Source organism: Ascaphus truei, chromosome 3, assembly GCF_040206685.1.
Source record: "Ascaphus truei isolate aAscTru1 chromosome 3, aAscTru1.hap1, whole genome shotgun sequence".
NCBI lineage: Eukaryota > Metazoa > Chordata > Amphibia > Anura > Ascaphidae > Ascaphus > Ascaphus truei.
In genome coordinates, this window is record NC_134485.1 from 123,229,403 (window position 1) to 123,245,298 (window position 15,896).

General features: G+C 39.9%; 1 protein-coding gene across 7 annotated transcripts in view; it reads left to right on the top strand.

Moving 5' to 3' along the window:
• Window positions 1–15,896, top strand: part of GGNBP2 (gametogenetin binding protein 2) — a 186,805-nt gene that overhangs the window by 133,783 nt on the left and 37,126 nt on the right. For all 7 annotated transcript variants that reach the window (XM_075589491.1, XM_075589490.1, XM_075589485.1 and 4 more), the window contains 2 exons: window positions 13,725–13,919; window positions 15,206–15,356. In XM_075589491.1, the coding sequence (XP_075445606.1) occupies window positions 13,725–13,919; window positions 15,206–15,356 (346 nt within the window). The remainder of the gene's footprint in view (window positions 1–13,724; window positions 13,920–15,205; window positions 15,357–15,896) is intronic.

A 15,896-nucleotide genomic window follows, 5' to 3' on the forward strand; every position in this document is an offset into this window, starting at 1 on the left:
AGATAGGACCATGTATGTGGCAGAATGTATGCGATTATTAGCGGATAGAACATGTTATAGGATCCTGGACAGTGATCCCACAACCCTATTTCAAAAACAACTATTACAGATCTTGGAAGAGGGTCTAAATAACAAAGTGATCTCCAAGGAGGAGTTTGATTTTTATTTATGTTGAGACCGAGAACGGCAACTTTCTATCAATTACCCAAAATACACAAGGGGAGGGTCCCACCCCCAGGTAGACCGATAGTGTCGGGAATAGATAATCTCACATCAGACACGAGTGTCTATGTTGACAAACTGCTAGTCCATTTGTGAGTGCACTCCCATCCAACCTCAGGGACACCAAGGATGTCCTGCTTAAACTTGGAGGTGTGACTATAGATCCGGGTACATTCCTCGTCAGTATAGATGTGGAGGGGCTTTATACAAGCATACCCCACGAGCTTGGAATGATGGCAGTGGCTCATTCTCTCAAATCCAGAAGTACATATTTAAATGGACACAATTAGTTTATTCTCCCATCTATTCAATAGATCTATTGGACCTTACCCTGACCAAAAATTACTTCTTCTTTCATCCGAAGTATTACCATCAGATCCAGGGCACCGCTATGGGGACCACATGCGCTCACACCTATGCCAATTTATATCTAGGCTGGTGGGAGGAGACGGTGGTCTTTAGCGAGGCCCTGGATGAATACAAGAGTCATGTAGATTTATGGGTAAGGTTCATAGATGATATACTGATACTCTGGAAATGGACGGAGCCACTGCTACATTAATTAATTGAGATCCTGAATATGAGCACCTGCAACTTGAGTCTCACAGGTGAATTGAGTAAGACCAGTATTAATTTTCTGGATCTTAACATCTTCAAGGGTGAGGGAGGTAGTTTGGAAACAACCATCTTTAGAAAGAGCACAGCCACCAATAGTTTGTTGAGGGCTGATCTCCCCACACATTATTAAAGTAATACCCACTGGCCAGTTTCTGTGCCTGAGAAGAAATTGTTCCACTCTCATTGAATTTAAAACACAGGCAACAGGAATGACTAAGAGATTCCTGGAAAGAGGGCACAATAAAAATAACATTAAAAAAAGCATACAGAAGAAAGATCACGTTTGTCTTAACGAACCACTAAGAAGAACTGATATGGATACAGGAACCATAAGGTTCATAGGCACATAACAACGATCAGTGGAGTACCATTAACCGCATTTTTCGTCAACGTTGGCACATTTTGATGGAGGATCGGGATTTTAAGAATGTGTTAAAACCATTTCCTAAAATGACCTGTAGGAGAAGTCGGAATTTAAAAGACATTTTAGTACAGAGTCATTTTCAGAAAAAAAACAGTAAACTTGGCTGGGATCAAGGCCAGTTGGCTCCTATTCGTGTGGCCGATGTAAAGCTTGTTAAATGGTTCTAACCACGAAGGAGTTTTCTGATTTCTATAAAAACACAAGAGTTACAAAGTCATTGATTTCATCAACTGTGTCAATACAGGGGTTATATACTTGTTTATATGCTGCTGTGGTAAATTATATGTGGGGAAGACACATCGACCGTTTAAGATCAGGATTTTAGAGCACTGTGGCTCCATTAGAAATAGTGCAGATACACCAGTGGAACGACATGTTCTGGAAGAACACAATGGAGAAAATAACACTTAATTTCATTGGCATTGAACATGTACCTTGGGGCCAAAGGAAAGGAGACTGGGACAGGAGACTTCTCCAACGAGAATGTGAATGGATATATACACTACAGACTTTGAGTCCCATTGGTCTTAATGAGGGATTTATATTTTCTCCATTTCTCTGATTTTAATAACCAAATATATATTGGTTACCGATGTTATCACCTTGTCATCCATGGGAGGGGATCCAGGTATATAGTTTTAACATTAGATGTCCGTTTTGACCTGAGGGGCGGACGACTAGGTTAGTACACTCCTACATCTTTACCTGCCTCACCCCATTACACCATTGTGCCAATATCTTTGGTTATGAGATTGGAGAATTTTACATCCCCCTGTGTCTTAAACACAACTGTATAACAATACCATGGGACTCACTCTGTCTGGATCTGTGTCCTCTTATCTGCTATACACTCCTATACCTATCACTCTGCTGTGTGTTAGGTTAATAATGCTAGTTGTGCTATTCACCCACATGCTCTATCCAGTGTTTGATAGTATATATTCATGAGACTTAAAGAGGTCATATTTTTAGTTTAATTTCATGTTTATTTCCCCGTGCTTACTACTTTACTTTATTTACATTGAGGTGCTGCCAGCACCCTAGGCACGCCCAGTTCTTAAAGGCGTTCTAACTGGTAATTGGTTTGACCCTTTAGTGACTCTCGCTCCTGGGGTATAATAGACATTCGAGGTTGGGACAGGTTATTCCTCCTTCCCTTGAGAGAGCGCGTACCCGCCATGCGAAACAGCTGTCGGGTGTGACGTCACCACGTTGACGTCCTGGAAGGAGTAGACGGATCCAGCACTCTATGAACGGGTTGTATGGCGATTTAATCTTTACTGAAGCTCTTTCATCCTCTTTGGTAGTTGCCACACACATACTTTTGTGATGTCTTTCTACTTCATGTGCATCTGCCACTATGACTCTTAACTCATCTTAACTTGTGTAAAGTAATATATGGTTATCATGAGCAGCATAGTGTATGAATTTTGAACCATTACACACTTCCACGTTGTGTGACATATACTGTATATGTCGCCCTATTTACAATGCATGTTGATATTGGTTAGTTTCTGCTAAACATCTGATAATTGGCAGGTGGATCATCAGGAAGCGCATACCATGTGGGAACACATAAGAAAATACTTATGGTGCAATATTGTGCAAACAGTTATTAAATAAATTGTCTAGCACAGAATGTAGACACAAAATACTCACAAACGTGAGGTAGGATACAGACACATAAAGGTATCTTTACGAATTGATGTCAGTCTGTAGGGTATGTTGATGCCAGGGGAGTGTGGTTCTCAGCTGACCTTAAGATAAAAACACTGGACATAGCGTAGACTGTTTGGCAATTTAATAGATGAAGTAGTTAAAATCCAATCTACTCACATGTAGCTAGATAAAAAACAGCATTTTAGATCTCAATGATCTCTGCACATATCGCTCGATGCTGCCACCGGATGAAGTCTCTCTCTCGGATCTTTCTCCTTCTCTGCTGTGCGGTTCACGGGTGCGTGTCAGCGACCGGAAGTGACGTCATCAGCATCCGAGGGTTCCGGTGGGTAGAGACAGCGTCACTCTACGCGTTTCACCTTTCTTGGCGTCCTCAGGAGTGACGTTGTGGGCAGTGTAGCTAGTATTTATACACCCTCTGATTGGTAATTAATTAGTTAACTGAAAAATGCTGGTAGACAATTATCTTTAGTGTTGTAATGGCCCGGATATTTGCTCTGGTATATAGCATGAGTGTTTAAACACACGATCTTGCAGGGCAGTCAGTGAGACTTTAATACTGAATGCCTGTCCAATATTATATTGGACAAATGTATTCTGCAGATGGTGATCATTTTTAGACTCTTGCTATATCTCTCGTGCATAAGTGGAAAAGCATTATTGGATACCAGAACCTGTACATTACCCAAATCGCCTATATAGGCAAATGACAGTTGTATAACACATGTATCTAAAAATCCTAACCCATTAATCAAATATGCATCAATGGTATTCTACTTTGTAAAGTGCTTAATACATTGTATATTATTCGCTTCTATTGGCATCATGATATAAGTAATATATTGCCACATTTGCTGGGTAATTCATTAGCAAGAATATTTAATCCTCTGTATCATACATATGCGGAGTTCAAAAAACATTTATTAAAACAACTACACCTAATCTATAGTGATTTCATGATCTACCTTTAATAAAATTAATAAGAAATATAGAAAATACATATAAAATATAAAATGTCCTGGGGGGGGAATAGAAACAAAATGTTAATTCAGGAAATATAAGAATAAACTTATAACATCTTATAAAAACTCATAAAAAAGGTTCATAAAAAAGGTTTAATATCAAATTCTAAATTTAGGCCTGAGGGGGACATAGTATTGAGTTCAAACATCCAGAAAGACTCTCTCTTTAGAAGAGCTGAATGTCTGTTGCCACCCCTCCAATGTGGCATAACCTGTTCTATGGCCTTAAAAGTTAACCCTATTGGATCCGAATTATGTTTTAACAGGAAGTGATTGGAAACACTGTGGGTTGTAAGTTTTCTCCTAATGTTTCCAACATGTTCCAGTATGCGCGTCTTCAAAGGGCGAATCGTTTTCCCAACATATTGGGGACCGCAACTGCACTCAAGAAGATATATCACAAAGTTTGATCTACAGTTGAGATGCTGTTTTATGTTATACATTTTTTTAGTTGCATAGGACATAAAATTGTTGGTAATTTTGGACCTGAAATTACAGGCTGTACACATTTTACAGCCATAAAAACCTTGTGTCGGATTCAACCAGCCATGGTTATTAGCAGTATTTTCCCTTAGTGCGCTAGGGGCCACCATGTTTTTAATATTTGGGGCTTTCCTATAGACCATTTTCACCTTGTCCGGTAGATGTTTCCCAATGATTGGATCATTTTTTAGAATGGACCAATGTGAATTGATGATGTTGTTAATTTGTAAAGTTGTAAATCCGACACAAGGTTTTTATGGCTGTAAAATGTGTACAGCCTGTAATTTCAGGTCCAAAATTACCAACAATTTTATGTCCTATGCAACTAAAAAAATGTATAACATAAAACAGCATCTCAACTGTAGATCAAACTTTGTGATATATCTTCTTGAGTGCAGTTGCGGTCTCCAATATGTTGGGAAAACGATTCGCCCTTTGAAGACGCGCATACTGGAACATGTTGGAAACATTAGGAGAAAACTTACAACCCACAGTGTTTCCAATCACTTCCTGTTAAAACATAATTCGGATCTAATAGGGTTAACTTTTAAGGCCATAGAACAGGTTATGCCACATTGGAGGGGTGGCAACAGACATTCAGCTCTTCTAAAGAGAGAGTCTTTCTGGATGTTTGAACTCAATACTATGTCCCCCTCAGGCCTAAATTTAGAATTTGATATTAAACCTTTTTTATGAACCTTTTTTATGAGTTTTTATAAGATGTTATAAGTTTATTCTTATATTTCCTGAATTAACATTTTGTTTCTATTCCCCCCCCAGGACAATTTATATTTTATATGTATTTTCTATATTTCTTATTAATTTTATTAAAGGTAGATCATGAAATCACTATAGATTAGGTGTAGTTGTTTTAATAAATGTTTTTTGAACTCTGCATATGTATGATACAGAGGATTAAATATTCTTGCTAATGAATTACCCAGCAAATGTGGCAATATATTACTTATATCATGATGCCAATAGAAGCGAATAATATACAATGTATTAAGCACTTTACAAAGTAGAATACCATTGATTCATATTTGATTAATGGGTTAGGATTTTTAGATACATGTGTTATACAACTGTCATTTGCCTATATAGGCGATTTGGGTAATGTACAGGTTCTGGTATCCAATAATGCTTTTCCACTTATGCACGAGAGATATAGCAAGAGTCTAAAAACGATCACCATCTGCAGAATACATTTGTCCAATATAATATTGGACAGGCATTCAGTATTAAAGTCTCACTGACTGCCCTGCAAGATCGTGTGTTTAAACACTCATGCTATATACCAGAGCAAATATCCGGGCCATTACAACACTAAAGATAATTGTCTACCAGCATTTTTCAGTTAACTAATTAATTACCAATCAGAGGGTGTATAAATACTAGCTACACTGCCCACAACGTCACTCCTGAGGACGCCAAGAAAGGTGAAACGCGTAGAGTGACGCTGTCTCTACCCACCGGAACCCTCGGATGCTGATGACGTCACTTCCGGTCGCTGACACGCACCCGTGAACCGCACAGCAAAGAAGGAGAAAGATCCGAGAGAGAGACTTCATCCGGTGGCAGCATCGAGCGATATGTGCAGAGATCATTGAGATCTAAAATGCTGTTTTTTATCTAGCTACATGTGAGTAGATTGGATTTTAACTACTTCATCTATTAAATTGCCAAACAGTCTACGCTATGTCCAGTGTTTTTATCTTAAGGTCAGCTGAGAACCACACTCCCCTGGCATCAACATACCCTACAGACTGACATCAATTCGTAAAGATACCTTTATGTGTCTGTATCCTACCTCACGTTTGTGAGTATTTTGTGTCTACATTCTGTGCTAGACAATTTATTTAATAACTGTTTGCACAATATTGCACCATAAGTATTTTCTTATGTGTTCCCACATGGTATGCGCTTCCTGATGATCCACCTGCCACTTCTTCAAACAAGGATTGAGAAAGAAATCCTACATCAGGTTACAGCTGCAATCAACCACTGTGTTCGTTTAAGTATCACCTTATCATTATTTTATTGATTATATCACTGTTGTTTCAATGTCAATGAGCGCCATTTTTGGTTAAACACCCCACCTACACTAAACATCTGATAATTGCCATGACATTTGGTGAACTCTACTAAGCACATTGCGTTTCATTTATGTGTGTTGAATATATATTGATGTCCAACTTCACTGGATGATATTTGGAGTATCTATGCATTATTTATTTATATTTGCTGCAGCATTTTGCAATGCATTTTTTTTTTTTTTTAAATCGCCTGGGATATTATTTGTTTTTCTAACCACTTCCTATACATCACTACCCTTTCATGACCTGCCTCATTACTCTAGTGCTTCATCCGGGGATTGCTATACACACATTTGTATATATTCACTAACAACATAGATGTGAGCGTGGATATATTAACCAATTAGCACCCACCTACCGTTTTATTGGGGACGTTTTTTTCAACCCTAGCACTGTGTGTGTGTGTGTGTGTGTGTATATTTATTATGCAGTGTTCGACAAACCTATACATTTACTCGCCCTGGGCGAGTGGATTTAACATCGTGGCGAGCTCCTATTGGCCCAAGCAGCACACGTTTGGTACTAGGTGGTGAGTAGATTTTTTTGTGTGGCGAGTAGATTTTTTGGTGATTTGTCGACCACTGTATATATGCAAATACAACTGTATGCTCATCTGCATGTCTTAGGCAGGTCTGCAACCCCACCTTTCACCATTATCACCCAGCATACAGCACTTCCACTGCAGCAAGGGATTCTGGGAAATGACATGCAAATGAGCACACAGTGCCACTTTTTGCCTCAAAAACCATTTTTAACATGGTTCCCTATAGGCTTTATATATATATATATATATATATATATATATATATATATTATTATTATTTTTTTCACTGTATGTTCTTGTGTCGATGTTATAATACCAATAAAATTGTTACTTTGGCCATATATTGGCTGTTACTGGTACCCGTTCTCCTACAGTGATGGGAATGGTTAATATAGGTTATCTGTACCTGGTTTCCAGTTAGTTACATATTTACTGAACAATTATGTTACTAGATCCTATAATACCGGATGGACTCAGTGCGCAAATAAGGTTCTTTCGGGTGATTCTACTCCCTGTTTGTTCATATTGCTTTAGGCTTTCCCTTTATGCACCGTCCATATTGTATATTATTAATGCACTTACTGAGGTGAGCAGTGTTAGGTCATATTGCTGTGTAATCTGAAACACTAAGATTCCTATAAAGTTTCAAAGTGTTTTCTAAAAATGTCCTGCTAAAACGCACTCCTGAAAATAAGCGCCACTGTCATTGCATCGATAACAAGTTGATCCAGCTGCTCTCACTCCTGACAGATACCTGGTTTTATGAATTCGTTTTTTAGACCTAGTGACCATCCTTTACCAGGAAACATTTTCTGTAAGCGTTTTGGACCTTAATTCTTGCTCCGTCTCAAGCACTTGATAAAGTGCTTATCTTCTCTAAACACCATTTTGCAACTAAGCATTTGATGCCACATGCTTTCATCCATTCCAAAGATTATTTATTAGATAATCAAATAATTCTTAAATGCAATAATTACTGTGACAGACCTATCATTGCTAACATTTTAATGAAAATTAGATTTTTCTGCAAGAAATTGCGAAATATAAAAGGGGCCCTTTTTATTCTTAAGTGTATGTGTATATATTAAAAAATAAATTGTGATGCATTCATAGATGTCATTTTGGTTGGTGGCAAGATCATTCGCTCAATTCATAGCGACAAGGAGGCAATTGTGGCTTGAAGCCCTTGCACTTTTGGTGAAGCCTTGGATGACATCATTAACAAGAATTCAGGGGGAAGGTCATTTTCTGCCTCAATAAAAGATGAGTTTTGGTATCTTGGTATCCACCTGAGAAGTTTTCAGAAAGCTATGGCTTGGGCTTACTGGTATAAAGGAGACTTGCAGGCCTCCTTTTGTACCTGTCATCTCAGCTTGGAGAAGTTATCACAGCTGTTTTTTACTTTGAAAAGCTTACAAAAAAAATTATCTTTCCTAAAGGTCATAATTTTGTCAAATTGTCATTAGTTCATACACAGAAAATGTGTTTGGTACAGAAAAGCACAATTTCTGGAAAAAAGGCACGTAAGGTAGATGGTTAAAGCATGAAGTTTTTGGTAATGGCTTTGGTTTTTTTTGTATTGGTTGTCCTGCATATATTCATTTTGAAATCCATTTGAATAGACCTGGCTATCCTAAATATGAAAGAAAGGCAGAGATCTAGTATTCAGAGGTTTCTCAGCAGATAAAACCGGACAGATAAGAACTATTTGGCTCTGTTTTCTAAATTGCGTGTCATTTTCTTTTTGCTTTTTTTGCGAAAACCTGGCTTCGTCGTATTTATCTAGTTAGCCCCAAAAAAATCACCCAGACTTTTTTGTTTTTCATTTTATTAAAACTGCCATGCATTTGAGCCCAGTTCTATTAAATAGTTGTATGCTTTTATTAAGTTGTGTTTAACAAGAAACGGTCTGGAAGCTACAGTATAACCACCAGTGCTTATTTATTCACACTATTAGCTTCACCTTTAACTGCTTTATCATATTCCATTATAATTTATTATAAATTCATTCAGTTCATTTTGTAAAACCTTCAATGTTGTATTGTATTGTATTGTATGTCTTTATTTATATAGCGCCATTAATGTACATAGCGCCTCACAGCAGTAATACACGTGGTAATCAAATAAATAACAGATAATATAAATAACAGATCATGGGAATAAGTGCTTTAGACATTAAGGAAGAGGAATCCCTGCTCCGAGGAGCTTACAGTCTAATTGGTAGGTAGGGAGAACGTACAGAGACAGTAGGAGGGAGTTCTGGTAAGTGCATCTGCAGGGGGCCAAGCTTTATGTGCCATGTGTTCAGAATAGCCACAGTGCTATTCATATGCTTCTTTAAGCAAGTGTGTCTTAAGGTGGGTCTTAAAGGTGGATAGAGAGGGTGCTAGTCGGGTACTGAGGGGAAGGGCATTCCAGAGGTGAGGGGCAGTCAATGAAAAAGGTTTAAGGCGGGAGAGGGCTTTAGATACAAAGGGGGTAGAAAGAAGACATCCTTGAGAAGAACGCAAGAGTCTGGATGGTGCATAACGAGAAATTAGGGCTGAGATGTAAGGAAGGGGCAGAAGAGTGTAAAGCTTTAAAAGTGAGGAGAAGAATGGAGTGTGAGATGCGGGATTTGATCGGAAGCCAGGAGAGGGATTTCATGAGGGGAGATGCTGAGACAGATCTAGGAAAGAGTAGAGTGATTCTGTCAGCAGCGTTAAGGATAGATTGTAGGGGAGACAGGTGAGAGGCAGGAAGGCCGGACAGCAGGAGGTTACAGTAATCAAGACGGGAGAGAATGAGGGCCTGAGTCAGAGTTTTAGCAGTCGAGCAACAGAGGAAAGGGCGTATCTTTGTTATATTGCGGAGGAAAAAGCGACAGGTTTTAGAAATGTTTTGAATGTGAGGGGCAAATGTGAGAGAGGAGTCGAGTGTGACCCCAAGGCAGCGTGCTTGGGCTACTGGGTGAATGATCGTAGTTCCAACAGTAATGTGGAAGGAGGTAGTAAGGCCAGGTTTGGGAGGAAGTATGAGGAGCTCTGTTTTAGCCATGTTGAGTTTAAGGAGGCGGAGGGCCATCCAGGATGATATAGCAGAGAGGCATTCAGAAACTTTGGTTTGTACAGTAGGTGTAAGGTCGGGTGTTGAGAAATATATTTGTGTGTCGTCAGCATAGAGGTGATAATTAAACCCAAAAGATGTTATTAGGTCACCTAGAGAGAGTGTATACAGAGAAAAGAGAAGAGGTCCCAGGACAGAGCCCTGGGGTACCCCCACAGAGAGATCAATAGAGGAGGAGGTATTAGCAGAAGAGAAACTGAAAGTACGATGGGAGAGGTAGGATGAGATCCAGGATAGAGCTTTGTTCCGAATGCCAAGAGTAGGGAGAATGTGAAGGAGAAGAGGGTGGTCCACGGTGTCAAATGCTGCAGAGAGGTCGAGTAATATGAGCAGAGTGTAATGACCTCTGTCTTTGGCAGCATGGAGGTCGTCCGTTATTTTAGTGAGGGCTGTTTCCGTGGAGTGAGCATTACGGAAGCCAGATTGTAGAGGGTCTAGGAGAGAATAGGTGTTGAGAAAATGGAGCAAGCGAGCGAATACAAGACGTTCAAGGAGTTTAGAGGCAAAAGGCAGAAGGGAGACAGGCCGATAGTTAGAAAGACAGGTAGGGTCAAGCTTGCTGTTTTTGAGTAATGGTATGACTGTTGCATGTTTGAAGGAGAATGGAAAGGTTCCAGAGCAGAGGGAGGAGTTAAAAATGTGCGTGAGCGTAGGGATTATAGTAGGAGCAAGAGGTTTTAGGAGATGGGAGGGAATGGGGTCAAGAGGGCAAGTGGTAGAGGGAGAGGAGGCGATCAACAGCGACACATCCTCCTCTGAGACAGTGGAAAAAGAGTCAAGGAAGGCAGGAGGAGAGTTAGGAAGAAGTGTAGGATGGGAGGAAGAAACAGAGGGGATGTTCTGACGTATGGATTCCACCTTTTCCTTAAAATAGTCAGCAAAGTCCTGAGCGGAGATGGAGGAAGGAGAGGCAGCTGAGGGTGGTTTGAGTAGAGTATCAAAGACAGAGAACAGTCGGCGTGGGTTAGACTTGTGCATGTTGATTAGTGAAGAAAAGTAGGCTTGTTTAGCTTGCGAGAGGGCAGAGTTGAAACAGGATAGCATAAATTTGTAGTGAAGGAAGTCTGCGAGAGTTTGAGATTTCCTCCATAGGCGTTCAGAGGAACGAGTGGAGGAACGCAGCATGCGCGTGTGGGAATTTAACCAGGGTCTAGGGTTAAAAGGGCGAGTGCGGCAGAGAGAAAGCGGGGCATGTAGATCAAGAGAGGAGGACAAGGCAGAGTTGTAGTTCCTGACCAGTTTGTCAGGGTCTGTAGCAGAGCTTAGAGAGGAGAGGGAGGAGTGTAACGTGGACTCAAAGTCAGGTAAGTGAATAGAGCGCAGGTTTCTGCAGAACCGGGGGTTAGATGGAGGTGGAGAAGGGGAGAAGCGAGATAGAGAGAATGAGATGAGGTGATGGTTAGAGAGAGGAAAAGGGGAAATGGAGAAATCGGAGAGACTGAAGTTTTTAGTGAAAACCAGGTCTAAGTAGTGGCCATCCTTGTGGGTGCTGGCTGCAGTCCACTGTTGAAGGCCAAAAGAAGAGGTTAGAGAAAGAAAGCGGGAAGCCCAAGGGAGAGAGGGGTCATCAATGTGGCAATTGAAGTCCCCAAGGAGAAGAACAGGGGAGTCTGAGAAGAGAAAGAAAGAGAGCCAGGATTCAAAGTGAGAGAGAAAGGCAGAAGGGGGATGAGTAGAGGTAGGTGGGCGATACATGACTGCCACATGAACAGGGAGAGGAGAGAAGATCTGGACAGTGTGAACCTCAAAGGAGGGAAAGGCAAGAGAGGGGGGAATAGGAATAGTTCGGTAACGGCAGAGAGAGGAGAGCAGGAGCCCCACACCTCCACCCCTGCCATCAAGGCGCGGAGTGTGGGAGAAGGAAAGGCCACCATAAGAGAGGGCAGCTTCCAGAGCAGAGTCAGACTGAGTGAGCCAGGTCTCAGTTATAGCAAAGAGAAGCAGGGAGTGAGAGAGAAAGAAGTCATGCACAGAGAGGAACTTGTTAGAGAGGGAGCGAGCATTCCAAAGGGCACAGGAGAAAGGGAGAGAGGAGGGAGGGTGGCAGGGGATGGGTATGAGGTTGGAGGGGTTAACACCAGAAGGAGTAGAAGTTGTATGTGGGAGGCGAGGACGAGAGCAAGTAGAAATAAGGCAGGGACCAGGATTGGGAGAGATATCCCCAGAAGCAAGGAGTAGAAGCATGGATAGAAAGAGGATGTGTGAGGATGATTTATAGGGGTGTGATTTAGTGCAGGGTGTATAGTTGTGTGGTGACAGAGGATGCAGGTAAGAAAGGAGTTCATGTGAACTGAGAAGTGGGGAAGAAAGGAGAGATGGAGATATATGAATAGAGTTAGAGACATAAGGAGACTGACTGGTGGAAGGAAGTGCATAATTTGAAAATAAGTGCGGTTGCAGCAAATATAAAAAATAAAGGCGGCATCACAGCAATAGTTAAGTGTTGAGATGTGCAGTCTTAGATAGATGATATCCTCTTTTCCAACGTAGATCAAAAGCAGGAATCAGAAGCAGTAGGTGATGTCCACTTTTCCACTTCTTTTTGAACTTCCTTTTTAAACTTCATATTCTACTTGAAACATTTCAACTTAAAAGCATGCAAAATGTTCTTAGGACTGGTTGAAAGTTGTGCCTTTCTTGCTGCAGTATCGAAATAATTGTTGCATTCTTTCCCCAGATACAGTAGTATTGTGACCTAAGGAAAAAGTGATGCACTGAGTGCTTATTGCATGTCATTTGCCAGAAACTCTGGCTACAGTGGGAGGACTTTCTGCTGTGTGATTAGGCTGGGAAGTGGGTTTGTGGGCCTGTCTGAGACCTGTAAATGTGTTCTTTTTCATTACTGACCCAAGTGAAATGCCACATTACCTGATATTTGCCAGTTTGCTTTAAAACCTGTGAACTAATAAGTTAAACAATTTTTGGTTCTGTTTAAGTTTTCTCTTTTGGTTGTGATACCATTTAATGTTGAAACACTATTAAAGAACTCTGTTTACTACTTTATAATATCACAATTGTGAAACTAACGATCATGACATTAAAAAATAAAAGTTGAAAACTACTAATCCCTTGAATCTATTTAGCTGTACAACACCCTACTATAGAGATGTGTATTCTGTCATATCCCAGTAACAACATTTTTTCTCACAATAACCATATCAAGAGGTTTATCATGATCAATATCTGGAGTGGGAAGCCTAAAAAGAGAACACTAGGCACAGAAAACAGAAGAATAACTAACTTAATTTGAAAGCATTAAAAACATTCTAATGGTATTTCGTTTTAACATTTTATTACAATTTAAAATGTCTTTTTAAAATGGCCTACATTGTACAATAAATAAATACAATTCCTTACCACTATCCCTAAACATCACAGATGGGGGTAAGGGAAGAAATTGGGGGAATGGAGTAAACACACAGGGCAAAGCGGTCCTCATGGTAATGGAGAGAGTGTTGCTAACCGTCGGGAAGGTGGCAAGGAGGGGTGTTGGGTAACTGCTTTACATATCCCCTTGTTGTGTTACCCAGATGGCTGTGGAGAAAGTACAGGGAATCAGCCGATTAGAACAGCTGTGTGAAGAGTTTTTAGAAGAGGAGAGAGTCCAAGAACTCAAGCAAGAAAAAAAACGGCAAAAGAGGAAGAACAGGCGAAAAAATAAATGTGTTTGTGATATTCCACCATCTCCAGAAACTACAGAATCTGCAGCAACGAAGCAGACAAATGTAAGGCATAGCACATTTTCTAAATACAAAAGCACTTATTTGTCAACTCGCTTGGGTGGAACACCAGGAAGTGTTTCTTTATGAAAGCTGCATTGCTTGTTTTAATAGAGTACTGTTTACAAACAGGATATGGTTTGTAGTTGAAACCTTTATTGCTTTCTCCAAATATGTTTTGTTCTTGTATATTTCTCTAGTATTGCTATTAAAGTGCTTCAGTTGTGCATACTTTCTTGGAAGATCTTCTTTATATTTTTGCTTGTACGTTTATCTGTTTTCTACCGCTATCCACGGAGCTGCAGAAGAAATGCTTCTTTCGACATGGCCTTGTTTTCTTCATTGGCCTAATCATAACTTGGAAGTTGTGTAGATATTCAAGTTGTGTGATCTAGAAAGCTTCAATTTTGACAAAAAAAATGTCTGCTATATAAGCCTATGTTTTCAAAGGAGATATAGCTAATATTGTTTTACATTTGCAAACGGAAAAACAAGGTGAAAATAACCATTGTTAATTGATGTACTGCACTTGTGGACAACAGGTAGCCCGCCCTCTGATCGCATGTTACTTGCAGGGACTTCACCTTTGGCCCCTAGCCGCCTCTCTCCCTGATCCCTTACAACTTGAAGACAGTGTCGTGATCAGGGACAGAGAGATTGAGGTAGGGGAGGAACAGTGAGAGATCAGCACAAGGAGGGAAAGATCAGCACGGAGAGGGAGGGGAGAGATGTATACTGACCGGTTATATGGGGCAATAGGAGTTTTAGGGAAAGGCTATAAGTACATATATTATGTGCAGCTCTTTTAGAGGCTGAAGATGCACACCTGTGGCCTCTGGTATATAATTTGCCCATCACTGGTGTAATGTATTTTCCAAAAATAAAGTATTTTATTATGGTTAGATGAAGTGAGCGCTAAGACATACATACTGTATAGAAAAAAAATGTGGTTTCCCTAGAAAATGATCCTTGGTGCCCCAACATTTAAAGTCCAGTGGACACAATATGGCCACCAGAATCTGCCTAGTTCCGGGGTCCAGTAGAAAGCTATATTATTTAAGGTGACGTAGCAAATTTCTATTGATGACCCAGTGGCTATATTTGTAGATGGAAAATGGTAGTTACATTTGTTATAATATAAATGCCCTTCAAGGAATGTCTGTAAATGCAATTCCTAATAGTTAAATCTTTTACACAACAGATTATTTGAAAAAAATGTTTTTCTGACTGATCTGTTTAGTTATTTACTACTGTTGTAAAGCAATGTTGTTGTTTTTGTGTTTTATTTAAAGGAAACATCTGTTTTTATGGAAACCAGCTGCAATTCCTGCAACAGCTCAGAAGACAGTGGCACCTGCGTAGAAGTTATTGTAACAAATGACAGTTTATCATGCACGTGTCCAAATGGTGGCAATCTTTTGGGATCTCCCAAAATTAAAAAGGGTACGTACTTCAAATTTAGAACACTGTGCTCAAACAATAGTGAATTCTATGAATGTGTATTAAACGACACTGGGCAATATTACTATGTCCCATGTAAAGCTCTACGTTCTGCTGTAACCACTCCCATTCAGATGGGGACTTTTGTACATTGTTCCACATTTACTTTTTTCCCTAGCGTTTTCTACTTGTAATTCAAATGGAAGAGAGTAAAAGCAGTATACAAGCACAAATTGATATACTAATCATGTGTCATAATGTGCTAAAGTTCACAATTATGAACTGGAAACAGTCGGGCAAGGGGCTATTCTTATGGTTCATGTGCTTATTTGTTTTGTTAACCCTTAAAACTATTTAATGCCATCATTTTTCTTCAGTTAACAATGGTTTTAATGTACTGTATTATCAATTTAGAAAATAAATGAAATAGTTGGTATAACTTTTCAGTTGTTAGTGTCTTTGGAACCTGATAACTTACAATGCTCTTATGTCGACTAGCATGCATAGGCACATTTTTAGCACGTCATAACTACATGAAACAGA